At 52.9% G+C, this 22687-nt stretch overlaps 2 protein-coding genes across 5 annotated transcripts; one reads left to right on the forward strand and one right to left on the reverse strand.

The window, feature by feature from the left end:
* The first annotated feature begins 5549 nt into the window (after positions 1–5549).
* On the forward strand, positions 5550–8645 carry INAFM2 (InaF motif containing 2). The gene has a single exon (XM_055316581.1). The coding sequence runs from the start codon at positions 5998–6000 to the stop codon at positions 6454–6456; it is 459 nt and encodes a 152-aa protein (XP_055172556.1). The 5' UTR covers positions 5550–5997; the 3' UTR covers positions 6457–8645.
* Positions 8646–13224: 4579 nt separating this feature from the next.
* On the reverse strand, positions 13225–22205 carry CCDC9B (coiled-coil domain containing 9B). 4 transcript variants are annotated; one of them, XM_055316847.1, is made up of 11 exons: positions 22067–22205; positions 21152–21265; positions 20772–20879; positions 20011–20163; positions 19795–19920; positions 18972–19150; positions 18615–18673; positions 17986–18039; positions 17785–17884; positions 17157–17199; positions 13225–16299 (listed from the first exon to the last, which is right to left on the reverse strand). In XM_055316847.1, the coding sequence occupies exons 1-11, from the start codon at positions 22076–22078 to the stop codon at positions 16258–16260; spliced, it is 990 nt and encodes a 329-aa protein (XP_055172822.1). In that variant the 5' UTR covers positions 22079–22205; the 3' UTR covers positions 13225–16257. The 4 variants fall into 4 exon arrangements, with proteins under 4 accessions (XP_055172822.1, XP_055172819.1, XP_055172820.1 ...); XM_055316844.1 differs by having other exon boundaries at positions 13225–17073; XM_055316845.1 differs by lacking the exon at positions 22067–22205 and having other exon boundaries at positions 13225–17073; positions 20772–20937.
* Positions 22206–22687: the final 482 nt, after the last annotated feature.

Consider the following 22687-nt stretch of genomic DNA (forward strand, 5'->3'; position numbering starts at 1 on the left):
ACAGCTCAGGAATTTTGCGTGTCGTCTGCAGATCTTTGGAGGTTCTGATGCCATTTCAGAGATTTCATAAGGTCAAAATTGCCTAGACATTTGCACTGATGATGCAAAAGCAATGGTAGATAAATCTGCTGGAACTTTAACAAACCAAGGCAGTGGCGCCAACTGTTCCAGTAGTTCATAGTAAAGACAGAATGAAGAAAGAAAGGAAACAAAGAGAGGATGGAGGGAGAGGAAAAAGAGTCAATTCACTTCAGAGTATCCTTAATGATGCAATAAAAATTGCTAAAATTGATTAAATCATGACCCTTAAATACATGTCTTTTAAATATCCTCTGTGATTGGGGAATCTGGCTGTCTCCATGCAGTGTGCAACTCTTGACCTTGGAGTTGTGAGTTCAAGCTCCTCATGGGGTGGAGAGATTACTTAAAAATAAAAAAATCTATTAAGGGTGCCTGGGTGGCTTAGTCGGTTATGTATCCAACTCTTGATCTCAGCGCAGGTCTTGATCTCAGGGTCCTGAGTTCAAGCCTCACATTGGGCTCCACACTGGGCACAGAGCCTACTTAAAAACTAAACAAAAAAATTGAAAAAATAAACAGATAATATTAGATGGAAAGTACTATACTGCACACCCAAGTATAATGGGTCTGTCTTATGAACCACTGTGCCACTGAGTTATCAGCTGAACTATTTTTTTTCATGGAATACCATTTTCACTTGCAAGAATAACTGATAGAAAAACTATGGTTATTAAGATGTGGCTATTTGGCAGATGTTTTGTCTAATTCAAAACAAGTAAGCCTGTCCCTTTGGGGAAAACAATGAATAGTATTTGTGACTAATTTTAAGATTTGAGCTTTCTGTGAAAATTAGAACTTTAGAAAATTTATATGCACTATCATGAGTTTGACAGATTCCAATAAACTTTTTCTGATATTAACAAATATAATTTTTAATATTGTATAATGAAATTGTATCAATATTTGAAAGATCTGTGTAATCCAACGAGCCATTATTTTCCAAATGACCAAAGCAGGATGTTATAAAACTATACAAGGGTACAAGAGCCATTCATAGTGCAGGGCAGATTAATAGACTTTAATGTGAATGAGTTCATTGATATAGTTTTATATTCTACAGTACAACTACCATTTAAGAAAATACTACTTGTTGAGTTTTGGTGTAATCTCAAATTATGTGAAAAGGCTATTAAAATGCTTCTGTCTTTCTCAATTCCATATCTGGGTCAGGCCAGATTTTCTTCATATATTTTAACCAAAACAACATATTGCCAATAGAAGTAGATATGAGAATCCAGCTGTCTTCCATAAAGCCACTTTTAAAAGATTTGCCAAAGTGTGAAAAAAGATACTCTTTCAACTTTTTTTCTTTCCTAAATAGTTCTTTTTCATAAAAATATACTCTTGATTTTAACATATAATGGGCTAATTGTTTTTTTAATTAATTGATAAACATTTTATAAATTTCTCGGTCTTAGAACATGAGAGACTCCTAACTCTGGGAAACGAACAAGGGGTAGTGGAAAGGGAGGTGGGCGGGGGGTTGGGGTGACTGGGTGACGGGTACTGAGGGGGGCACTTGATGGGATGAGCACTGGGTGATACGCTATATGTTGGCAAATTGAACTCCAATTAAAAAAAAAAAGAAAAAATTTTTCTCAGTCTTATTTCTAATATGGTAAATGTTGATAGATATAGCCCCTATAAACAAAAGCTCTTTGGAGACATTGGTTTTCAAGAGTGCAAAGTGCTCTTGAGACCAGAAAGTTCGAGAACCACTGGCATAGTTTGAGCAAAACCATTACTGGCGGCCCATCTAGTTTGCCCTAGGGATGCTATGTTCTATCCACTGTCTGCCTAGCTCTACTGTCAGGACCTTCTATTGCCAGTCCAACTTGCTGCTCATCACAGTGGTTGCACCAGCCTCTGGATTCTATTATCTCATGGTCCTATCGTCCTCATCACTATCAAAGAGCCAGTGCTGTAATGACCTCTGCTGTCAGCCCTGGCCTGGAGAGGACAGCCAAACAAAGCTCCTCCCAGTGCATTCCTCTTTGCTTTGATAACCAGAGTAAAAAAAAAAAAAAAAAAAAAAAAGATAACCAGAGTATCCTCTGGGCCTTCCTACAGGACTGAAGTGGGTTTCTGGCCTTACATAGAGGACTGATCATATAGCAGGCTCATTTCCCTGAGCTTTTCAAACCCTTCTTCCATCTTCTGCTATGGCAATTCTGGCATTTTCATTTCCCTTGACTGACCATTGCCTTTCCCCTGTCTCCCAGGATCTTTGTCAGGGTATTAAATCCTATATCACCTGAGAGTGCTCCCATATCAATACACTCTCCTTCTTTTCTTAACTTAATATTCAGGTTCAGCTCCCCATTGATCCAGCCTATACCTCCTCTCCGGGCTCCTGCCAGTACATGTTGATTACTTTTGTAGCTCCTTGCAGATATAGCCCTCTTCCTTTCCTAGTAGGTCCCTAAACATCTCTGGTTGGGTTTTGTTGCAACTTGACCCTTACTTATTGGTCTTGTAGGCCAAAAGAGAGAGGCAGCTTCCTTTGGCATCTGAGAGCAATTCCCAGGGACACTGGAAGCTGTGAGCCATCAGTAGCCAACACTCCTGGCAGTTAGAAGAAGGAGTACTTCCACCCTGATCTGAGGGTACCCTCACTACAGAGACACATTTCAGCTCCACCTATGAGGCAGAGTAGAGCAGGGTTCAGAGAACCTAAGGCCCTAGAGTCAGAATGACTCAAGTTTGAAGTCTATCTAGCTATGTGACCTTGAGCAAGTTACTTAGCTTTCTTTGGGGCTCTTTCTTCACTTTGAAGATGGAGATAAGTAGTCACTACCTGATAGATTGTCGTGAGACAAATGAGATGAAGCATATAAGGGCTTAATTTGGAGCCAGCACATAATAAGAGCAAGGATGTCGCTACTGTTATAATAGGTCAAAACGTTCCAGAGCTGGAAAGGCTGCTTTATAGAGCAGAAAGTAAGGTACACCATCATGGCTATCTCTGGATAGCTGTCGCTGGACAGGGATCCGCAGAGATGTTGGAGGAGGTCTTAGGCCCCTTGGGGGCATTAACAAAAGATGACCTGTGGGGCCTATTCTGTCCCCAAGCTGCCTTGATTTTCTGATTTCTTGGTCTCTAATTACCCTTGGGTTGGGGAGAGGCATTTAGAGGAGCATTTCACTTTCAGGCCACTAGGGGGCCACTGGGTTGCCTGCACCAGGAATACACTAATGGTTTCTTAATGGCTCAGGCACCAGGGAGATCAGACTCCATTATATCTGAAAGCATTTTGAGTTCCCAGAGTAAAAGACACTATGTAAATCCAGATAATAAATAGGGCTTATTGATGACAGGTTAAAGAATCTGGCACTGTTTAGTTTGGAAAAGAACAGGGTGAGACGAATTCAGTAAGGGCTTTAAGTATATTTATTCCTTAGCATAGAAAAGAGTGACATGCTGTTCATCTACCCCACTGGGAACCAAGCAAGAAGAAAGAAGTTTACTTAATATGGAGTACACTCAAAGAAAGAGGATGGAAGGAGGCTTTGGGTTGGCCTTGCCTGGAATCTTTCAAAATAATTCACCTTGGTATAGCTGATCTGATCAGTTCTGTCAGGAAGACCAAAAAGCAGGGGAGAGAAGAGAGGACAACATCCAGAGACAATTCAGAAATTTTAACTTAACAGGCCACCCTGGGAGCAGGATGGGGAAGGAGTAGTTGTCTTTTCCCCATCAGCCCACAAAAGGCAATTAACATTCCAAATTTTGGATGTCCTTAAAATTTCTCAGAAGTACAAAGGCAGGCTAGGGTATTCCTGGAAATCGCATCCAGTTGACCACTGCGAGTGGCAGACTCACACCTGGATCTCAGGAATGAGAGAGAAAGGCTGGGTTATAGGCCCCTGGTTTAAGCAGCTGATCAACACCCTCAGCTCCGGCAGCCAGCTGATTTCTGTTTGGCTGAGGTAGCAGAGCAGCAGTGCTGGGGAGGAGCTCCCTTGTAAAGGGACAGGTGTCTAGAAGGCAAAGATTTGGGGCATCAGGGTGGCTCAGTGGCTGAGTGTCTGCCTTTGGCTCAGGTCATGATCGGGGGTCCTGGGAGGGAGCCCCACGTTGGGCTCCTTGCTCAGTGGGGAGTCTGCTTCTCCCACTGCCTATGTCTCTGCCTCTCTCTATGCGTGTGTCTCATGAATAAATAAGTAAAATATTTAAAAGAAAAAAATAGAAGGCAAAGATTCTTGTGGAGGAGGGGAAATGGGAAGGGCAGAGAGGGTCCTGTCCCACAGAGTCAGGGGTCACGATCACACGTGAAGGGGGAAGGGGCCTGCACACACAGGATCCCATCACCGCCACAGCCCTCTCCCCCACCCCACCCCCACCACACAGGCACAATCTCTCACATACCCACTAAGACATCCAGGCAGTACACACGCCCCAGCTCTGGGAACACAGGGAGTAGAATTCAGGGAGGAGGGAACCATAAATTCTGGAAAGCCTTCTACAGAGGGAGTGGGGAGAACAGAAAGCAAGAGAGAGGAGGGCAGAAGGGCAGGAAGGCACAGGGGAAAGCGGCTACCACGAGGGAGGACACACCTCATAAGGGAAGGCGGAGAGGAGGAACAACAGCCCAGACTCTGAGGCCCAGAGGGAATCCGAGGAGGGGAGAGGTCCGAGAGCCACCAGCGCAGTTCCTTGCGTCCAAATCAAACCCAAAGCTGGAAGTCGGAAGCCCGGAAAAGCTGGATGAGGGACCCGCTGCGCGCTTCGGGACTACGATGGAAGGCGAGTCTGGAGAGCTCAGCTCAGCGCGTGGCTCTGCCCCAGAAACTTTGAAAGGTCTGCGCTGCGTGACCCGGACTCTAAGAGAATAAGGAAGGGAATCGGGAAGGTTTCAGCAGAGCCCGGAAGGCCAGCCGGGGCCGGGGCCGGGGCCGGGGGCGGGGGCAGGGTGGCGGTGGTGACGGGGCGCGACCGGCTGCCAGCAGAGTGAGGGAGGGTGCCAGGCTCCTTAGCTGCCGGTGCGGGATGAGGGCCAGGCCCACCGGGAGCGAAGGGGTCCCCGAGACCCGCTCGGAAGGTACGTGGAGCGGGGCGAGAACACGCGAGGACACGCGCGCGTCATCACCCCCACTTTGGGGGGTATACTAAGGCCTGCGGGCCGCAGCCGCTGCTGCTATTGCACCGGGCACTTGGGACAGTCGGGAGCGGAGGACAGAGGCGCCAGAGGAGTTGACAGCTCCTGGCTCAGACCGCCCCGCCCCGCCCCGCCCCGCCCCGCCCCCTTTCCAGTTCCGCGCCCCGCCCCGAACGGCGCAGTTCCCCTTTTAAAGAAGCTCCCGGGGCTCCCATCCCCGCCGCGCCAGCCCGCGCGGGGCTGCGGCGCCGTTGCCCTTTTAAGAACCGGCCTCCTTTAACTCTCTCCTAACGGGGCGTCCCGGCGGAGCTCGCGGCGCCACAGAAGCCCGCCTCCCCGCGCGGCATTTCCGGACCCCGGCGTCGCCCTTTTAAGAGGCAGCCCCGAGCAGCGCTCCCCCCGCCCCCTGTTGCCGGCGCGCGAGGTGGGGGAGCCCTGCTGGAGCGGAGCGCGCCGTCCGCGCGGCCACTGGAGACCGGGCGGCCGGCGGCCGGGCAGGCGGCGGCGGCGGCGGCAGCGGCAGCGGATGGGGACGCGGAGCCGGGCGGCTGTGGCGGCTGTGGCTGTGGCGGCGGCGGGGAAGCAGCTGACGGGCCGGCGGCGGCGGCGGCGCTGGCGGCAGTGACTGGTCCAGGCCCCGGCGGCGGCTGCAGCGCCGCGGTGGAGGGCTGCGGGCGCGCGGCGTGAGGAGCGGCGGCGGAGCGCGGAGCTGCCGGGAGCGGAGGGCGCCGGGCCGCCCCTTGTCCAGTCCTCGCAGGCCGCCAGGCCCCCTCCAGCCGGGGCCGTGGAGCACCGGGGCAAAGGCCGGGGCCCCCCCATGAAGGAGCGCGACGCGGCCCCGGCCGAGCGGGGCAAGCCGGCCACCTACACCGGGGACAAGAAGGCGAAGATGGCGGCCAAGACCAACAAGAAGTGGGTCCGGCTCGCCACCGTGTTCGCCTACGTGCTCTCCGTGTCGCTGGCCGCCATCGTGCTCGCCGTCTACTACAGCCTCATCTGGCAGCCGGTGGGCGCCGGGACCTCGGGGGGAGCCGCCGGCCCGCCCCCCGGCGGCTCCAACGCCACCGGCCCGTCCGGGACTTCGGGGGCGGCGGCCGGGCCCAATGCCACCGGCTCGTCCCGCCGCGAGGCACCGCGCGACGCGCCCCCGCTGCAGGCGGCGCGGCCCGTGCCCCCGGAGCCCTCTGCCGACAGCCCCCTGGCCGGGCCGCTGGAGCGGCCGCGGGGGCCGGAGGAGGACGAGGAGGAAGCGGCGGTGGCGCCGGGGAGCCGTTGAACCCCTCCGCGCCGGGGGCGGCCAGGAACCGTTCTCCCCTCCCCAAGCCCGGAGGCAGGACTTTGCAGCAGGACGGGCGGAGAGCCCGCGGGAGTGACCCCCACGGGAGTGAACGCCCTCCCTCCCCGCAACGGTCGCCAGCTCGCCCCGGGAGCGAGTGGCCTGCAGCCGGTTCTTCAGCCCAGGGACCACGATTCGGCGGGGCTGGGTGGGGAGTTTGGGGTTTGGTCTTCCCTGCACCGTGCTGCGCCAGGGCCCTGAGCCATAAAGGGAATGGGGGGAGGGGCGGGGAGATCCCAGCTCCGAACCCTTCTTCGCCGCTAGCTCCTGTGTATCCTACGTGCAGGAGTGACTCGGGCTTTCCCCCAAGATTCTGGGGAAGGAGGGAGCTATAGGGGCTCTTTAATAAGCTGAAGCTCTCGCAAGGAGGGCACCAAAAGTAGTGGAGCTCAGGTACGTCAACCTAGTTGCAGTGGCCACAGATGCATTTAATTTATAGATGATCTCTGTATATAGTTGTTGACATATGCACTAGAAGCTATAATTACACAGAACTGTATGTATCCTCCCACAACCCTGGGTAGCTACCCACTGATGGGGTCATGCAAGGGCTATTTGCTGGCCCCCAAAGTGCAGCTAGCCAGAAGGGCACAAACACTGTTGTTTTCATCACCCACTCTGTTCCTCCTATTTCAGAAAGATAGGTTTATGACCCAAAAGAGTATAATCATCCTGAGACTTGAAAGGATAGTGGAAAACCTTAGGAGAAGTAGAAGCAGTTTAGGGAGAGTGGAGAACAAACTAATCCCCTCCTCTTCCCACCCTCGTGCCCCCACGGAAGAGGCTTCCTGTTGCAGCCCTAAGTATCTGGAAATGGGCCAGGGAAGAAGGAAGGGAAAGAGCAGTGCCTCTGTGCTTCAATCCTTGGCCTTCTCTCCTCACAGAGTTCTTGTAGGAAGAACAAGCTTTTGTAAGTAGAGTGGCTCACAAGTGTTTTTATTTTATTTTCTGCTCCTCGAGACCTCGTCTTGTTCCAGTAATCAATCACCCTTGCCTTCCCTCTTTCCTGAGCCTGCAGTGACTGCGTAGCCCTGCAATTAGGGCGAAATCTGATGTGAAACCAGAGCTTTGAGCACATTTTCTGGTTTTGCATTGTATTAGAGAACCCGAAAGGCTAAAAGGTGGGCTTCAAACTCAGGATTGTGCTTTGATAGCCAGTTAATAGACCAGCCGTGGGAAAGTTGCATTGGTTTATCTTTACCTCTCCTGATAAATCCTACTTATATGCAGCCTATACTTTGATTGAGAGGAGAAACACCAAGGGAAGTGACATCTGTATAGTTCTGGGACAGCAAGAATTATACATCCTCAATTTGGATTCCATTTCCTTCTGCCACTTGCTTTTAGTCAATTGAGTGTGGGTAATGACAAGATATCAAACCCCTTAGTGTTTCCTTTTTGGGAAATTAGGCACTTGAAAAAAAGACAAAAACTTATCCACCTGAGTCCTAAAACAGTTTGTGTCCAGTTTTCTGGCCTACACTCTAGTTAGCTCTGACCCAAGTTTACAGGACAACAAGTCTTGCTTTAAGCCATGTTCTGTTGTGGGCAAGATAATAGCAGCTAAGCTGTCAGCCTAGGAGCCGGCTGGTAGCACCCTCAAGGTGTCTTGGCTGGAGGAGATTTCTGAGTAGCTGATGTGACTTTGGTCACTAGGAAGCCTTTGAGGCCTTTTTAAATTTTTGATGGGGGTCTGGGGGTGGGGAAGAAACATAAAATGCCACTTTATAACTTCAATAATAGCCTGTAATTTATATTTATTGTGTGAATTTTTAGTGCTATATTTTAATAATTTGTAAATTGATCTTATTCCAAGAATCCTTTAAACTTGCAGGAGGACATCTGGGAATCCAGTCCCCTGCGCCCATCCCTGCATCCTGGACTGTCTAATCCACTTTGGGATGGATTAAAGAGTCTAGAGAGACCACTCATAGGTCCAACTGCTGGCCTCCTGACTCTAAAGCCTTCACTGGAATTGGGACATTAGCTCCAGCTCTAGCTGTCAACATGACCAGAGACATTATTTATAATTCAGCCATTTAAATATACCTGTCCTCAAAAAGTCCTGTATATTTTTTAAAAGTTTTATTTTTCAGGTGAACAAAAATACATTCTAAGAACTCTACATATGCCTGTGTAAGTTGGCCATTTCTCTTTCGTACCACTTGGGGAAAGAGTGGAGGTTGGAAGAAGAGATGGTCCGAGATGTGGTGGTTAGATGTTGATGAATAGGTGTAGGAGGAAAAAGCAATTGCCCTGATGTTCTCTGTGCCTGGTGGCTTAACTGAGTTGATTGTGAAGAGTGGTAGGAATGCATCTTAGTTGAGAAGCAATCTTGGGGTCAGATGAACAGTGATACCTAGCTCAGTCACCTTTTACCAACATTTAAAAACCTCTGAAAGGTTCTGCTCTGAAGGGTCTCTGAGCAGATGCCTAGCTGGGGAAGCTAAGGGACCAGCAAGCATACATATTAAGAATTACTACCAAAAGAAAAAGAATTAGTACAAACACTGAGCTGGCTGAGAGCTGAGGTGAGGATAAGCCACCTGATAAGCATCACCTTTCTCCCTGTTAAACCTTCAGCGCCTAGATAGTTCGAGAAGTACTAACGCTGGGAGGGTCGCACTAATGTGCCCACAGTGGTTGGTCAGAGCTTTGTCTACAGTGGAGCAGGCAAGAGAGCCAAATGGCTGAGAGAAGGTGTAGGTTGCTTCAAAGGTAAGGCCTTTTCTCCCCCTAAAGCAAACAATAAAAGACATGTGGGTGAAAAGCAAAATATAAGGGATTAGTTATGCCTCAAAATACATGGCACATGGTTGAGCTGAGCTCATTATTAGACAATGCTGCCCAATACAAAGCAGAGTGAGAAGCCAGTGTCAGTGGGGCCCCCTGAGGCCTGCACTTCTCCAGAGCTGTTGGGGGCTAGCTTCTGTGCTTTTACATCACCTTGTAGTCTGCAGGGGAGCATGGAAAAAGTCCGCCCTTCTTTTATTTTCCTCTTCAGCCTACACAATGGCTTTCTGTGAGAGGGCTTGGCAAGGCAGAACAGAAGGGAAGTGAAAGAGTTTCCAAGGTTCTTCTAGTCAGCCCCCCCTTTTGTATAGATGGTGACATGTGGCTTTTGCAGTTGCACACGGCTTCACACACTGGACCCATACAGTGTGTGTAGCAAAAGCCTGTTGGCCAGAACAGGGCTGGGGTGGTGGGGAGCAGAGGTCAGAACAGCTTTATTTTCATGGGTTAGAAATTAGCAGCAAAATTGTCCATCAGCAAGGAGAGGTCTGCAAAAAGGGGGTTATTTTCCTTGAACTGCTTTGAACCTGGGTTGCCAGGATCATTTCTAGGTGTTTACTTCTATTAGACATTACTGTGTGCACTCACACTCCCAGGCAGCCTGAGTTTGAAGGAGGAGATAATCCTCTCTTGTGAAGTTTTGGAGGGTAAAGGATCAGGAGTCTGCTAAGCTGTTTAGACTTGAGTCTGTGTTGGAATCATTTCTTTCCCCCATGATGCTGAGGTGCAGAGAAGTAGTTCTCTGAAGTTTTAAGCATAAAAAATACTTTTCTTCCTAACAGCTCTAGATTTCTGCACAGTATGAGACCACAGCTTGGGAAGCTTTTCTGTCTACCTTGTTTTTCAGTTTTCACTAGGGAATTCTAAGATACTGTGTTCTTCAGTTGAGTATTTATATCCTGTTTTGAAATGCTGAGTGGAGTGCATCTACTTGTTTCTACATATTTTTTAAGGGGAAATGAAAGGTCAGGTCCCAAGCTTTATGGCTACCACAGCTATTTAAAAGGGGTAATAATTGTCCTCCCCTTCCTGTTGCCAGAGAATGGAGGTATTTCTGGAATTGCAATGCAATAACAAAAAGGGCCACAGCTGTATACTTTTTCTTTCTTGGCTCCCTCAGTAGAGGGAAGGACCATAGTGGCTTTGCTCATTTCACAGGACCAGTGCTAAGCTCAGTGCTTGGCACATTGTAGTAGGTGCTTAGAGTTTGTTGATCACTGGGTTGATCATTGTGTTAGAATTGGCCCTAGTGGCAGTGTGGTGTCACAGTTGTAATCCACTTGTGTTCCCACATCTTTTACTTGCTGACCTAGCCCCAGGGTTTCTGCTGCCGGAAAACCTGCATCAGGCTCTTTGTTCCCTCCAATAGCTAATTTAAAAAACATACATATTTTTTATCACCAGGCTTTCTATCCTAAGTACAGATAAAGCCATGGCTCCAAATATATACTGTGTACAAGAGCCACCTGGTCAGTAAGGAGCACCTGGGCCAGACCAGTTTCCATATAAGCATTCTATAAACATTCGTTAAGCTACTACTGAGAGACTAGAAAATTCCCAAACAATTCTTGACCTCAAGAAATTTAGTCATGCCAACAAGAATCAATCTTTGTTACTGCCTGGTTTTCTTAACTTCAATAAATCTGCTTTTATAGTAGCTTATCAGTTAAACAGAAATATGGTTCTAACTTCCCTAGAATATCTTCCATAAACCACTAGCATTAATTCAAAAACTATTTATTTAGTGCCTCCAGTGTGCCAACTGGGACTTAAAAGTCCCCAAACCAACTTGTCCAGAAAAGCAACTGCCTGGATTACCAAGGAATTCCTTTTTTTTTTTTAAGATTATATTTATTTATTCATGAGGGACACACACAGAGGTAGAAAGACGCGGGCAAAGGGAGAAGCAGGCTCCATGCAGGGAGCCCGATGTGGGACTTGATCCTGGGTCTCCAAGATCAGGCCCTGGGCCTAAGGTGGCGCTAAACCGCTGAGCCACCCCGGCTGCCCTACCAAGGAATTCCTTTTAAATATACCTCTTTCTGCTACCTTGGTGTTCAGAGTCCTGAGTTGAGGTCTCTGCCCAGCTTGTGACTTGGAGGCCACCTCAGCTCCCTGCTGTGTGGGCAGCTCATAGCATGGAGAGGACCTGGGGAGTGGGGGGCGGGGAGGCAGTGTACTCTTATAAGAGACCCTGAACTGGAAAATAGGAAACTGAGAGACCCAGTAATGACACTGGTTCCAGCCTTGGCCTGGCTTTTATTCTCTTAACCAAATGGGAATTCATGAGACCAGCTGGAGGTAATAGATGTGACAGGGCTTGGAGATCTTGGGAATAAAAGTACAATACATACAAAGGAGGTAATATATTTTCAAGTGAGCATCTGTCCCTCTGGGCAAATTGACGCCTGGAAAAAAACGTGAAAGGGCAGATAGTAGACATTACACCCTGTGCCCAGACTATCAGTGTCAGCATCACCTGGGAGCTTGTTAGAAATGCCATGTGTTGGGCCCCATCCCAGTCTAACTGAAGGAGAGATTCAGAGGGTGAAGCCCAGACTAGCTTCCGGGTGATTCTGACACTAAAATCTGAGAACCATTGGCCCAGACTTTCCCTCTGATTCTGTAACTTAGGGTTTAGGTATTTCCATTTTGATAGATGGCTACAAGGTGACTTTTGACCTTTTTTCTTGGTTGAGGCCAGCTGCCCTGCTGGAGAGAAAGGAAACACGGTGTCCCCAGAGTTTGTAAGAAAAAGGGAAAAAGCCTGCATGATTGGGATTTTTTTTTTAAGGTGCCCAGAGAACTTGTCCTAGAGAGCTTGTGAAGGAGGCAGGCCTGGAAGAGTCCTCTCTCCTCCCACAAAGGTACTGTTGTGTTTGCTTCACCTCCTGCCCTGAGGCCTACTGCTTCTCCAGTCAGTCCTTAAAAGGAGCAGTGGGTGCCACATTTGTTCTTTCTAGTGCCAGGTCTGTGCTATTTCACTTCACTGGCGTCAAGTAGATGCTTAATGAGAGGCTGTGACGTCGGCCAGCAGACTTGAGAGAAAGCAGCCCCAGTCTGTGCTTCCTGCAGCTCCTCTCCCTGCCTTCCCCGCCTCTGGTTCTCCCCTCAGTGAGGCTGTGGTCACCCTGGGGCAGTCCTCACTCACAAAAAGCTGCTTGCTGGGGTCTGATAAGTGGCCGGGAGAGGCAGAGTGAAGTAAGATCTTTAGTTTCTCCTATTTCCTTGACAATCCCCCTCCTTCCCAACCTAGTCTCCAAAATAAGAAGAGATAGATAGCCACATGGGGAATTTTGCCACTTCCTTTGTGGGTTTTTTGGGGGGCGGGGGTGAGGAGGTGGTGCTAGTACCATCCTTTCCTGTTATTCCTGTCCCTGAGGCCAGGGTTGGGGCTGGAGTTGACTGGTGGTCAAACCCTCCGAACTTGTGCCTTGTTAGATAGCTGGGAGTCCCAGTTATGTGTTCCTTGACCATAAGAAAATACAGTCATGCTGTTCCTTGGGGTGAAAAAAACCTTCACTCTGGGAGGCATAGAGCAAACCCAACAAGGGAGTTTTGATTCTGGGGAAAATAATAAGCAAAGACTGTGGTGGGAGTTCAGGAGATTGCCACTGATGTAAAAAGAAGAAAAGGGGAAACGCTGAGCTGTGAAAGTTGGTGTGCAGAGTTAAGGGAAATGCTTAGAACATCCTTATGATCCAGCTAGCAGGTGAAGGCAAAGACCCCAGCAAGAGCAGGGTCACTTCATGGGGCTCTTAACTCCAGTCGATTCCCCCAGGCAAATGAAGCTCACTGCCCTGGAAGGCTGAGTAAACCTTACAAACCATCCCTTGTTTCCTTGACGTGTACCCACCCCAGTGAAGGTGAGACTGGAAGAGGAAGTAAAGGAGAAAATGGCAACAGTAGACAAGATCAAACCAAATAGCTACTTCATTTATTTGACACATACTGAGCGCGCCAGGCTGCTATGCATGGAGCACCTACTCCATGGGCCGGCTGTGTTTTGCATACTCTTATGTTTAATGCTCTTGACAACCAACCCTTCAGGGTTGTTAGTGGCCCTGTTTCGCAGAAAAGAAAACTGAGGCTTTGGAGGTTAAACTTGACCAGCTGGCTGATGACAGACCTAGATTAAAAGTCAGTCTGTTGAATTCCAAGGCCCACGTTTGTTCCACTCTACCGCACTGCCAGTTCTCAAAAAGCATACCTCCCTTGCAATATGGTGTGCTGCCCACCTCTGTCAGGACAGGGCTGTCCCCTGCCCCTTCCGTCCTCCTTGTTAGGAGGCCTGAAGTAAAGCTGCCACCTCCCTACCGCTCTGCAGGCATCTTCCTTCTCCAGTCCTCCAGCTCTGTGCCTGGGTTCCTGATTGCTCTGTCTCATGAAGACCTTCCCATTTTTGAGGAGAGTCTTGTCAGTTGGTTGGAAAGGAGAAAGGCATCTAAGAGGAAGTCTCTCAGCCAGGCCTTTAAACAGAGGAGCCTGGAATTGCTACATGTAGGCTTCCATGACCCTGAGGTTTGTGGAGGGATGTCTATGCTTCCCTCCTGCTCCATAGCTGGTTCCAGCCTCGGGGGGAGAGATGACCACCATAGCTGCTGGTTCCCTTATCCTGAGGAAGGGCTCCTTTTTTTGAGAAAAGCTCAGTGATACTTGCCTAGCACTAGGGTTTTCCTACAGTGAAGATGTCCTGGGCCAGTCTCTGTACTCTCCAACCCCTAGTGACTCCCAGGACGTCCTTTTTCCTGACATCCTTCTGGATGTTACCTTCAAGGAGAGAAGCCCCATTCCTCAATAGCCCTTCACAAGTCAACTTTCTGTCCTGCAAGGTCCTGTTGTGAGGACTGAACTGTGATGCCCGAATTCTATATTCCCATCCCATAGTCAAACATATACTCTCTAATGAGGGCCCATCTGTACAGCTGGTAGCACTGGGGGGTTTAGGAGAAGTTTGTGAATCTTAGAATTCAAATTCTTGATCATGATCAGTTTTGGAGACATCTGAATTCAAGGGCTCTGCCTAAATCTGCTCTTTCCCAACTCCATCCTTTGGGAGTCATAGGTCAAGTCCAGGGTCATGCTCTAAATGCATATGTGTATGACTGGAGGGCAAGGGGGAAACTTGAGCTTAGAGTCATCCATCCTTACCTATTCTTGCCTCACAGGGGTCTTCTTCCCACATGCCTAAGAATATTCCCAAGCCTTTTCAAAATTCCTCTAATCAATCCCACACCAACATCTTCCACTTCCTTCACCTCCTCCCATTCCCAACCAACTTCCTCACTCCCCACTACAGGAAGCTCACTACCCCCTCACTGGCCTCTCAGGCATCTTCCCAGGTGTCTCAGCTTCCCACCCAACTCTGAAGCCAGGAAGCTTCCACTGGTTGGGGGCAGGGGCAGCCATGGCGGGGGGAGTCCTTAGAGTCTAGAGTCAGTCTGCCCCTACCTCTCCATACATTCTAATCCAAACCCTTACTACTCAACCTGTGGTCCAGGAACTAGCAACATAGATATCATCAGGAGCCTATTAGAAATGCACATTTCTGGGTCTACCACAGACCTACTGAATTAGAATCCGCATTACTCTGCACCTTAATATGTGAGAAGCAATCTGATCAGCTGAAAAGATACCCCTCCTCAGGCTTCCTGAGTAGAGGGGGTGGAGCAGGAGCCAGTGAGAAAGCCCCAGCTGTGACCCCATAGTTCAGCCCTCACTTTGAGAGTGGAGGACCCCTGGGGATGATCATCTAGACACTCCCCCAGAGAAGCCAGAGAGACTGGTGAGGCCTGGGACCCTCAGCAGAGAGAAACAGCCACTGCAGGGCCAAAGAGAAGGGGAGCAGTGGGGGCCACTCGGGGAGACCCAGGCAGGAGCTTGGGGGTAAAGGGCACACGTGGTGAGAAAGGAAGGGGTACCTGCCTTTTCAAGCAGAGGTGAGCTTGTTCTCTTTGGGCTCCTACCACCATCCCCAGCTCCTATCAGAGAGTGGCTTCTGCCGTGTAGCCTGGGTCTGCTGGATGACTGGGTTTCTCCCTCCCTCTTGCTGGCAGAGTCACCATCGCCCACCAGCTGCGCTGCTGCTAGTGGGTGCTCAGGAAATGTTTGTTGAATTGAGAGGAAGCCACAGCTTGTGTGGAGTCTGAATAATTCACCAGCCGGGGGCCTGGTTGGGGGTGGGTGGGGGGAACAGAGACCAAGTAGGAAGGCAGAGTCCCGAAGTTGTCAGTTTCTCTGTCCCTTGTCTGAGTCCCTGCTTTTGAACGATGGTGGTGCAGGGAGGTGGTGGAGAGGAGAAAGGAGGAGACACAGGAAATGGCCCTGGGCTGTGGGGCTCCCCTTCCCCCCACCTTGATGCTGTCTTGATGCTACTACACCTGATGTCTGAACTGGGTGTGGGGGAGGCTATCCCCAATGATGAGCTCTCCTCTCACACTATGGGGAGAAGAGCCATTCCTCTTCCCACCCAACCCCACGCCATTTCAGTGAGGAGGCCTGTCCAGGGACCCTGTCTTCTACAGAGAGACCTGAGCTCTGCTCTTCTGTCCCCAGCTCTGTCCCTACCTGCTGTGGCCTCCCTTTCTTCAGAAAGAAGGAAAGAGCAGAAAGAAGGAAAGGCCTTAGCCTCCTCTTCCAGATAGGTGGGAGGCTGTCAGCGGATGACTGAGATTCCCCTGGTTTGGCCATTCTTTGAGTATGGCCAGGCTGTGAGACATCCAGGTGCCAGGCAGAAGCATGGGAAGGGCCCTAAGCCTGGGCTGGTCCAGCTGTGGAGGTGGCCTGCACCTGAGAAGCCAAAACCACAGCTGGAAAGAGAAGCTATGCCTTAGGGGTGACAGGCCAAGACAGGAGAGCCAGGTTCTGAGTGCTTCTAAGCCTTGCTTTCTCATGGCAGGGAAGCTTGTGGCCTGGGTAGCAGTAGACCCAGGGCAGGGCTAGACAGCTTCAGGGATCAGATGTGGCATGAGAATACACCAGGAGCTTTACCTGCAGGTGAAAACACACCTATGGAAGGGATGTGCCCAGGGATGTGCACATGAGGTGCCCTCATAATGTCACACACACACACACACACACACACACCCCGGAGAGTTTGCCCAACTGCTCAGCCAGACTGCCACAAGCCACCAGCATCCTAACACCCATTATACTCTAGAGTCCTGCCTGCATTCTTCCCTCCTTCTCTCCACAGCCTGGTCCCTTGGCCCACAGGAGCTTTGCTCAGCATCTTCCCGCAGGACCAGGCCCTCCTGTCCTGCTTCTTGCTCCTCCTGTGCCCCTTGCCCTTTGGCCCATTCCCCTGGGGGGCCTGCTTCGTGGTGCCAAGCCCTGCTGGGCCCCAGCCTTGCCACACCTGTCTTCTCTGAGCTCTGGGGGCCCTGCTCCTCCTTGTGGCTCAGAACAAGTCTGTAGTTCCAGCTCAGCCTGGGGGTCATTCCACCCCGGGAGCTGCTTGGAACCATCCAGTGAGGACACAGGGTTCTCCTGGGCCCCAGGCCTCGGAGAGAGCGCACGTACACTCTCCCTGGACCCAGGGCTACTGGCCCCTCCTAGAGAAAGGTCAAGGGGAACCAAGTCAGAGTGTTGTGGAGAGCCAGGGACCAGACTGGCTGCAGAGGCTCCTGACTCCCTCTTTGGCTCCCCGGGGGGTACTGGGGCTGGGCTGGCCACTGGGGCGCTTTTGGCTCGGCCCAGCTCCATCCTGCTCTGCTTCTGGGAATGTCCCTCCTCGCTCCGAGTCTTTCTTGTACTTTGGCTTCTCTGAAACAAGAGATTGGCCCTGTTGGCTGGGGAATTCAGAGCTCATGTCCCTAGCCCACCCCATCCTAGTCCCAAGCACCCACCTCCTGGTTCTCCAGCTCCTCCTTGTCTTCCTTTGTTTCCCACCTGTAGAAACACAGCGCATGGCAGGCCCTACTCCTACCCACCCCACCTCAGGTCAGTTGCTCTGTAGCTGTGGCCCGTGCTCCCAGGAGCAGCGGGGGCCCAAAGGTCTCGGAAGAGCCTCAGAGCCAGAGCAGTGCTCTGGGATGCTCCCCTTCTGGCCCGACCTTGTTCTGCAAATCCAGCCTCTTCCTCTGAACACCACCCACTCTAGCCCCATCCCAGGTCTCCAGCTGCTGTTTATGGCCAAGCCTACAGCACCTCGAGTTCCAGGGGGACTCTGGACGTGTCTCTGCCTGCACAGCCTGGGAAAGGCACGCCCGGTTTCCCAGGGGGAGGGGGGGCAACTGCTGTAATTACTGCCGGCCTCCCTGGGCACCAGGCTCTCGCGCTGCTGCCTTTGCTGCCCGCCTCTCCCCAAACCTCATTAACCTGCTTCCAAGCAGCCCTCAGGCAGAAGGCAGCAGCCCCAGGGGCCGGAGCAGAAACCCCAACCAGTGCAGGTCCCAACCTCCCAGGGGCAAGGGAGGTCCAGGAAATCAGGTAGCCCAGGGGCTTCCCCTGATTCTGCCCCCTGCCACCTGTTACCTGCGGGCCCTGCCAGTCAGCCTCTCTGTCCCCTGGGCTTTGCTTCGTGTAGCTGAGACCGCTGAGGGTCTGCTGGGTGGCCCACCCCGAGTAGTACCACCTGCAAGAGATGGTCCATGAATCAAGGAGAGAAGAGGGCCATGGCAGCCCGGCTCCTGCATCGGCTCACGCGACCCTGCTCCTCTTCCTCTCCCAACTCACCTTTGCCATCAAGACACAGTGGTGGGGGCTGTGACTTCCGGTGGCTCCTGGGGCCTAAGTGAGGCAAAGTGGAGAAAGAGTAGGGTGATAAATGATCCAAAGCGGTAACACTAGTTCTTCCAGGATTGGGAAGCTGTCAGTCTTCCTCTTGGTCCAGGTGTGGGTTTTCTGACTCCCAAAAAGATGCCTGGTCTTGGGGTCAAGAGAGCTGGGTCCCTGTGCTCCCTTTGGCATTCCTGGTTGGTAGCTGGCTGAGTCTCTCCAGCCCCAGGTTCCTCGTGTGTAAAATTAGGACACTGGCAATTCTGAAAGTTCTTTTCCTACAACAGGTCGGGGGCAGGGAAACCATAGCTTTCACCCAGGAGGCACCAACTTCGAAGGATCCCAGTGCAGACTTCCTTGTGAGCCTCCTCCCCAGACCTTCTGGGGTCAGAACCCAGGGTAGGAGCTCTGGGTTTGGAGGGTGGGAAGGTGCCCTGGCTCTGATAATGGAGGAGAGGAAGGAAGATGTTATTCCCTGCCTCTTTCCAGCTCCAAAAATAAGAGGCACAGCAAGAGACAGAGAAAGGAGAGGGAGCATTGTGAGAAAAGCCAAGGAGGGGCAGGGAGTGAGGTGGGTATTGGCTCACCCCTGGTGCTGCCCACCCTGGCCAGGCCTTCTTCTCGAGGCTTGCTGGGGTCCTGTAGCCTATGGAGCCAGAGAGTCAGGCTGCTGTGGGGTGGACACGAGCTACAGCCAGACCCACACAGCCACTGCCTCCCCCAGCCCCAACCCCAGAACTGACGGCAGCAAAATGAAGGCAGACCCAAGAAAATGGGGGTCCCAGTGCCCACCCTGAGCCCAAGGCCCAACCAGGGGGCCCAGGCAGACCCTTCACCACCCTGGGGAGGGTCCCACAAGCCCTCCAAGAAGCATCCTATGGTTAGTTCTACACCAAGCCCTGTAAGCATGTCAGTCCAACAAGCTGCCCGGCCCTGCCACCCACGTGGGCTTGTCCTTGTCCAGGTCCCATGGGCGGCGCCAGTCACCCTGTGCATCTCTGTGCCTGGCCACACGAGCCAGGTCAATCTGTTCCCGCTCCTGTTTCCACTGGGCATAGTCCCAGCCCACCTCCAAGGGTCCCTCCACCGGGACCAGGCCTGGATTCTGGGGCTCTCGAGCACCCTGCAAGGAGAAGACACTCAGCACCATGGGGTAGAAGCAGCAGGCAGCCCTGGTTTTGGGGCAGAAATCTGGATACTATCAACACCTTCCTCTCAAGGTTTTGCTGTCCCCAACTAAAAATGAAATTCATTCCATCTCTAACATGTCAGTTGCCATAGGCACGGTTTCCATCCACTTGTTAGCTCTGTCTTTTCGGCAACTTACTTAACCTCTCTGTGTATCACTTCCTCATCTGTACGATGGGGCCTGTCCCCTGGGGTGTTGCAGGGGTGTGTGCACAGCCCTAGAGGGGAGCAGCTTCGAGCTGCTGTGAAAGAGAGCCAGGACTAGGGGCTGCTGCCACCTAGAGGTCACACCTGGCACACAGCCAGTCGTCCTGCAGCCTCCAGGCCCACCCCAAGGTCCCCACATGTTGCTATCCAGAGATCCAGTTAGGGTAAGGGGCTGACCTCCAGCCTACCCTGTGAGGGTAAGGCCCACCCAACGTGGAGGCTGGCCCAGAGAAAGGAAGAAGGGGTGGGAATTCTCGCTGGTGCTGCCTGGACCACGTCCCCACAGATGGGGGATATAGGTGACTCAGCTTCTCCGCCTCCCCCAAATGGTGACTGCCACTTTCATGTCCCCATCCCCTCTTGAAGATGTACTTTCCGTGCAGAATCCGAGCTGACGGCCATCTGCAGAGAGGGAGTCCGGCCCAAGCCCCTTCCACGTGACCCTCCTGCCCCCTGGTTCCTTGCTCTGGTGGGCTTCGCACTTACGATCCTCTTGGCCTGGGGGCGGGGGAAGGGTGGGCAGTGTGGCACAGCCAGGTAAGAAGAGGCTGCCAGCCTGATACCTGGGCTTCCCCCTACCCTGCTCACCTCAGCTTTGTTTTCCATGGTCACAGCCAGCTCCACCCGCTCCCCCAAGCAGAAAGTACCAATGTGGTCCTCCACCCCCTCATCCTCAAGCATTTCATTGGCTGCTCCAGGTCTGAGGGATCTTGTCCAGTTCCGGCTGACCACCCGCTTCTCCTGCAGAACGAGATGCCATGCCTCAGACCACGTGGGCCACGCTGAGCAGGAGCTGGGATTGAGTCCTTTGGGGAGGTTCCCCAGGCTGGGTTCCAGCTCTGGCCCTCCCTGGAATGCTCATAGAGAAGCTGACTCCATGGGGCATTCACATGCCAGTAGCATTAGGTTATTCGGGGCCTGGGGCCACCCAGGGGCCCAAGATGCCACAACAGCCTGTCATCTCAGAGCTGAAAATCCAGAGCACTCAGACAATGCGGCTTTGTCCTTCAGATACTGCTCCTGGCATTCAGCCCCCCTCCTCTGTCCCTCTGGGGTTTGGGGTTTAGGAGTGGCCTGTGATTTGGTGCATGGGTGCCGGGCTGGGGTGCCCTAACTTTCACATTCACCTGGAAAAGGGTATGAGGAAGGTTCTCTTTGGTGGCCTTGCAGCTGTGGCCCTTGGGGGTCAGGGGACAGCAGTGGGCTGGGCTGTATAAGGCTGGGAACTGAAGGGTAAGCCTCAGAACTGTAAGTGGAGGAAACAGGAGCAGGAGCAGTTGTCCTCCTCTGACACAGGCTGGGCCTCCACCTCCTTGCCACCCCACCCTATTTCCCTGGGTGGGGCTTACGCCGGGAACCTGGCTGATAGTGACAATGAGGCCATCAGGTCGGAGGAATTCCGGTGTGGTCACGGCCATGCCCCCCTGCTCGGCCTGCCGACGGTCCTCTTGGATCTCCTGCGGGAGGGCCCGGGGTCAGCACAGGCCATGGCCCCCCAGACGCACACAGACAGGCCTACACAGAGAGACACCGATGGGACACCAGGGGGCAGAGGCACCGCATCACAGAGTCCCCAGGATGCTCACAGAGTTTCTGAGTTGGCCCACAGCCCTGTAACCTGGCCCCTGGCCTAGGGCCTGCGGGGAAAGACCGCCATGCAGCGGTCTGTGGGTCAGAAAGGGAGTGCCAACCCGGTTGGTCCTCCCAGCCCCCGTCACGGCCCACTCACCTGGTACCTTCGTAGTAAGGCTTGGTTCTTCTTTCGAAGGGCAACTATCCTCCGATCCAGCTCGGCATCCTTCTCCTCCTGCCTGTTCGTAGGTGACTCGGCTCCGTGAGACCCCTGCAGAGGGCAGGGTTCCCAAGCTCCTGACTGCTGGCTGGGCCCATCCCTTAACCGGCCCCTAACTTTCACATTCACCTGAGAAGCACGTTCTTACCACGAACAGACCCCAGCCCCAGAGCTAGGCTTGCGAGGGGAGATGGCACATGGCAGGCCCCAAATCCCCACCCTCCTAGCTTGTCTGCCTGTCTCTCTGCTGCCTCAGGGGCTCAGGTCAGGGCCTTATACCCAGGCCTGCAGCTCCCAGCAGTGGGCTGCCCCTCCCCCGGGCTCCCCAGGGAGCGCCACTGCTGAGCAGAGCCTGGAACAAGAGTTATAAATGGCTCTGGCAGCGGAACCTGCCGTGACTGGGAAGTTGCCAGGGGATTCAGGAGGTCGGGGTGGGAGGGGGGAGAGCCCTTTGGCTCCCAGGCCCAGAACCACAGTAAAGAGAGGCCCCTGCTCTGTCCCAGGCTCCCAGGCCCTGGGCCCTACTCCCCAGGCTTGTGCCCGGCCTGTGGGAAAGGGCCGCTCCCCGAGCCCAGCCTCTCGGTGCAGGAGAGAGCCAGTTCCACCGGCAGGCCCAGTCCAGAGCCACCCTAAGGAAGCCGAGCCTCTGCCGAGATCCCCGTCTCTCTCCCTGTCTGGCTGCTGGGCCTCCGTTGTAGCCACACGCCCCTGCCCAGCCCCCCACCGGCCTAGGCACAGGCCTCTTCCTCCCAGGCCCAGCTGTTCCCAGCTGCCCCCAGAGTGTGACTGCTTGGTGTCCCAGCCTCCTCCCAGCCCCAAGAAGCCCCCCACCAGAGGTGAGGTGCCACTCACAGCTGAGTGCATGGCAACAGTGGGCACCGGGAGAATTCCAGAGCAGCCCCCGGGGAGCCAGAGCAGGAGGGAAGCTGGAGCCGCAGAGCCACCGGAGCCGGAGCCGGGCCTCTGCTGGCCTCTCCCTGCCGGCTTCACTGCTCAGCACACGAGATCATGTTGTGATTACAAAAGACTCCTCTGGGCTCCTAGCCAGGAATGCGCGCCGCCGCCCCCACCCATCCACTCTCAGAGGGCAAGGACCAGGGCACTGGCCCTGCCCAGCACCTCTCCCTGTCCTGCCCCAGTGTCCCCAGAGACACAGGCAAGAACCTCTCTCTGTTGGCTTGAGCCCACACAGGGGGCCAGGCTGCCCCAGGCCCTGCCTTCTCTGAGCCCCTAGGCTTAGCGGAGCCCCAGACTGGACCGACCTGCAGATGGACAGGCAGCCAACATGTGCCTCTGTCTGTCCCACTGAGCCATCGGCCATCCCAGTCTGAGGACCCCCACCTCACATGAGCCTCCCCTTACTGTGCTCATCAGCTCTGGTTTACATAATTTGAAGGGATCAAAAAGCCCACCACCCCTCCCATCAAGGCCACCAAATCCAACTACGTATCTGAAATAACACCATTAGTCATT

This window comes from Nyctereutes procyonoides, unplaced genomic scaffold (genome assembly GCF_905146905.1).
Source record: "Nyctereutes procyonoides isolate TBG_1078 unplaced genomic scaffold, NYPRO_anot_genome, whole genome shotgun sequence".
NCBI classification, from domain to species: Eukaryota; Metazoa; Chordata; class Mammalia; order Carnivora; family Canidae; genus Nyctereutes; species Nyctereutes procyonoides.

Bases quoted from the DNA above. Each gene is read 5' to 3' on its own strand.
- INAFM2 (XM_055316581.1), top strand. From the start codon at position 5,998: ATGAAGGAGCGCGACGCGGCCCCGGCCGAGCGGGGCAAGCCGGCCACC.
- CCDC9B (XM_055316844.1), bottom strand. The intron at 19,151-19,794 runs GTACATCTTCAA...TTCTCCTTGCAG, and splicing joins GCTCGGATTCTGCACGGAAA to GGTGCTCGAGAGCCCCAGAA. The intron at 18,674-18,971 runs GTGGGTGGCAGG...CTGGCTCCATAG, and splicing joins CTGGACAAGGACAAGCCCAC to GCTACAGGACCCCAGCAAGC.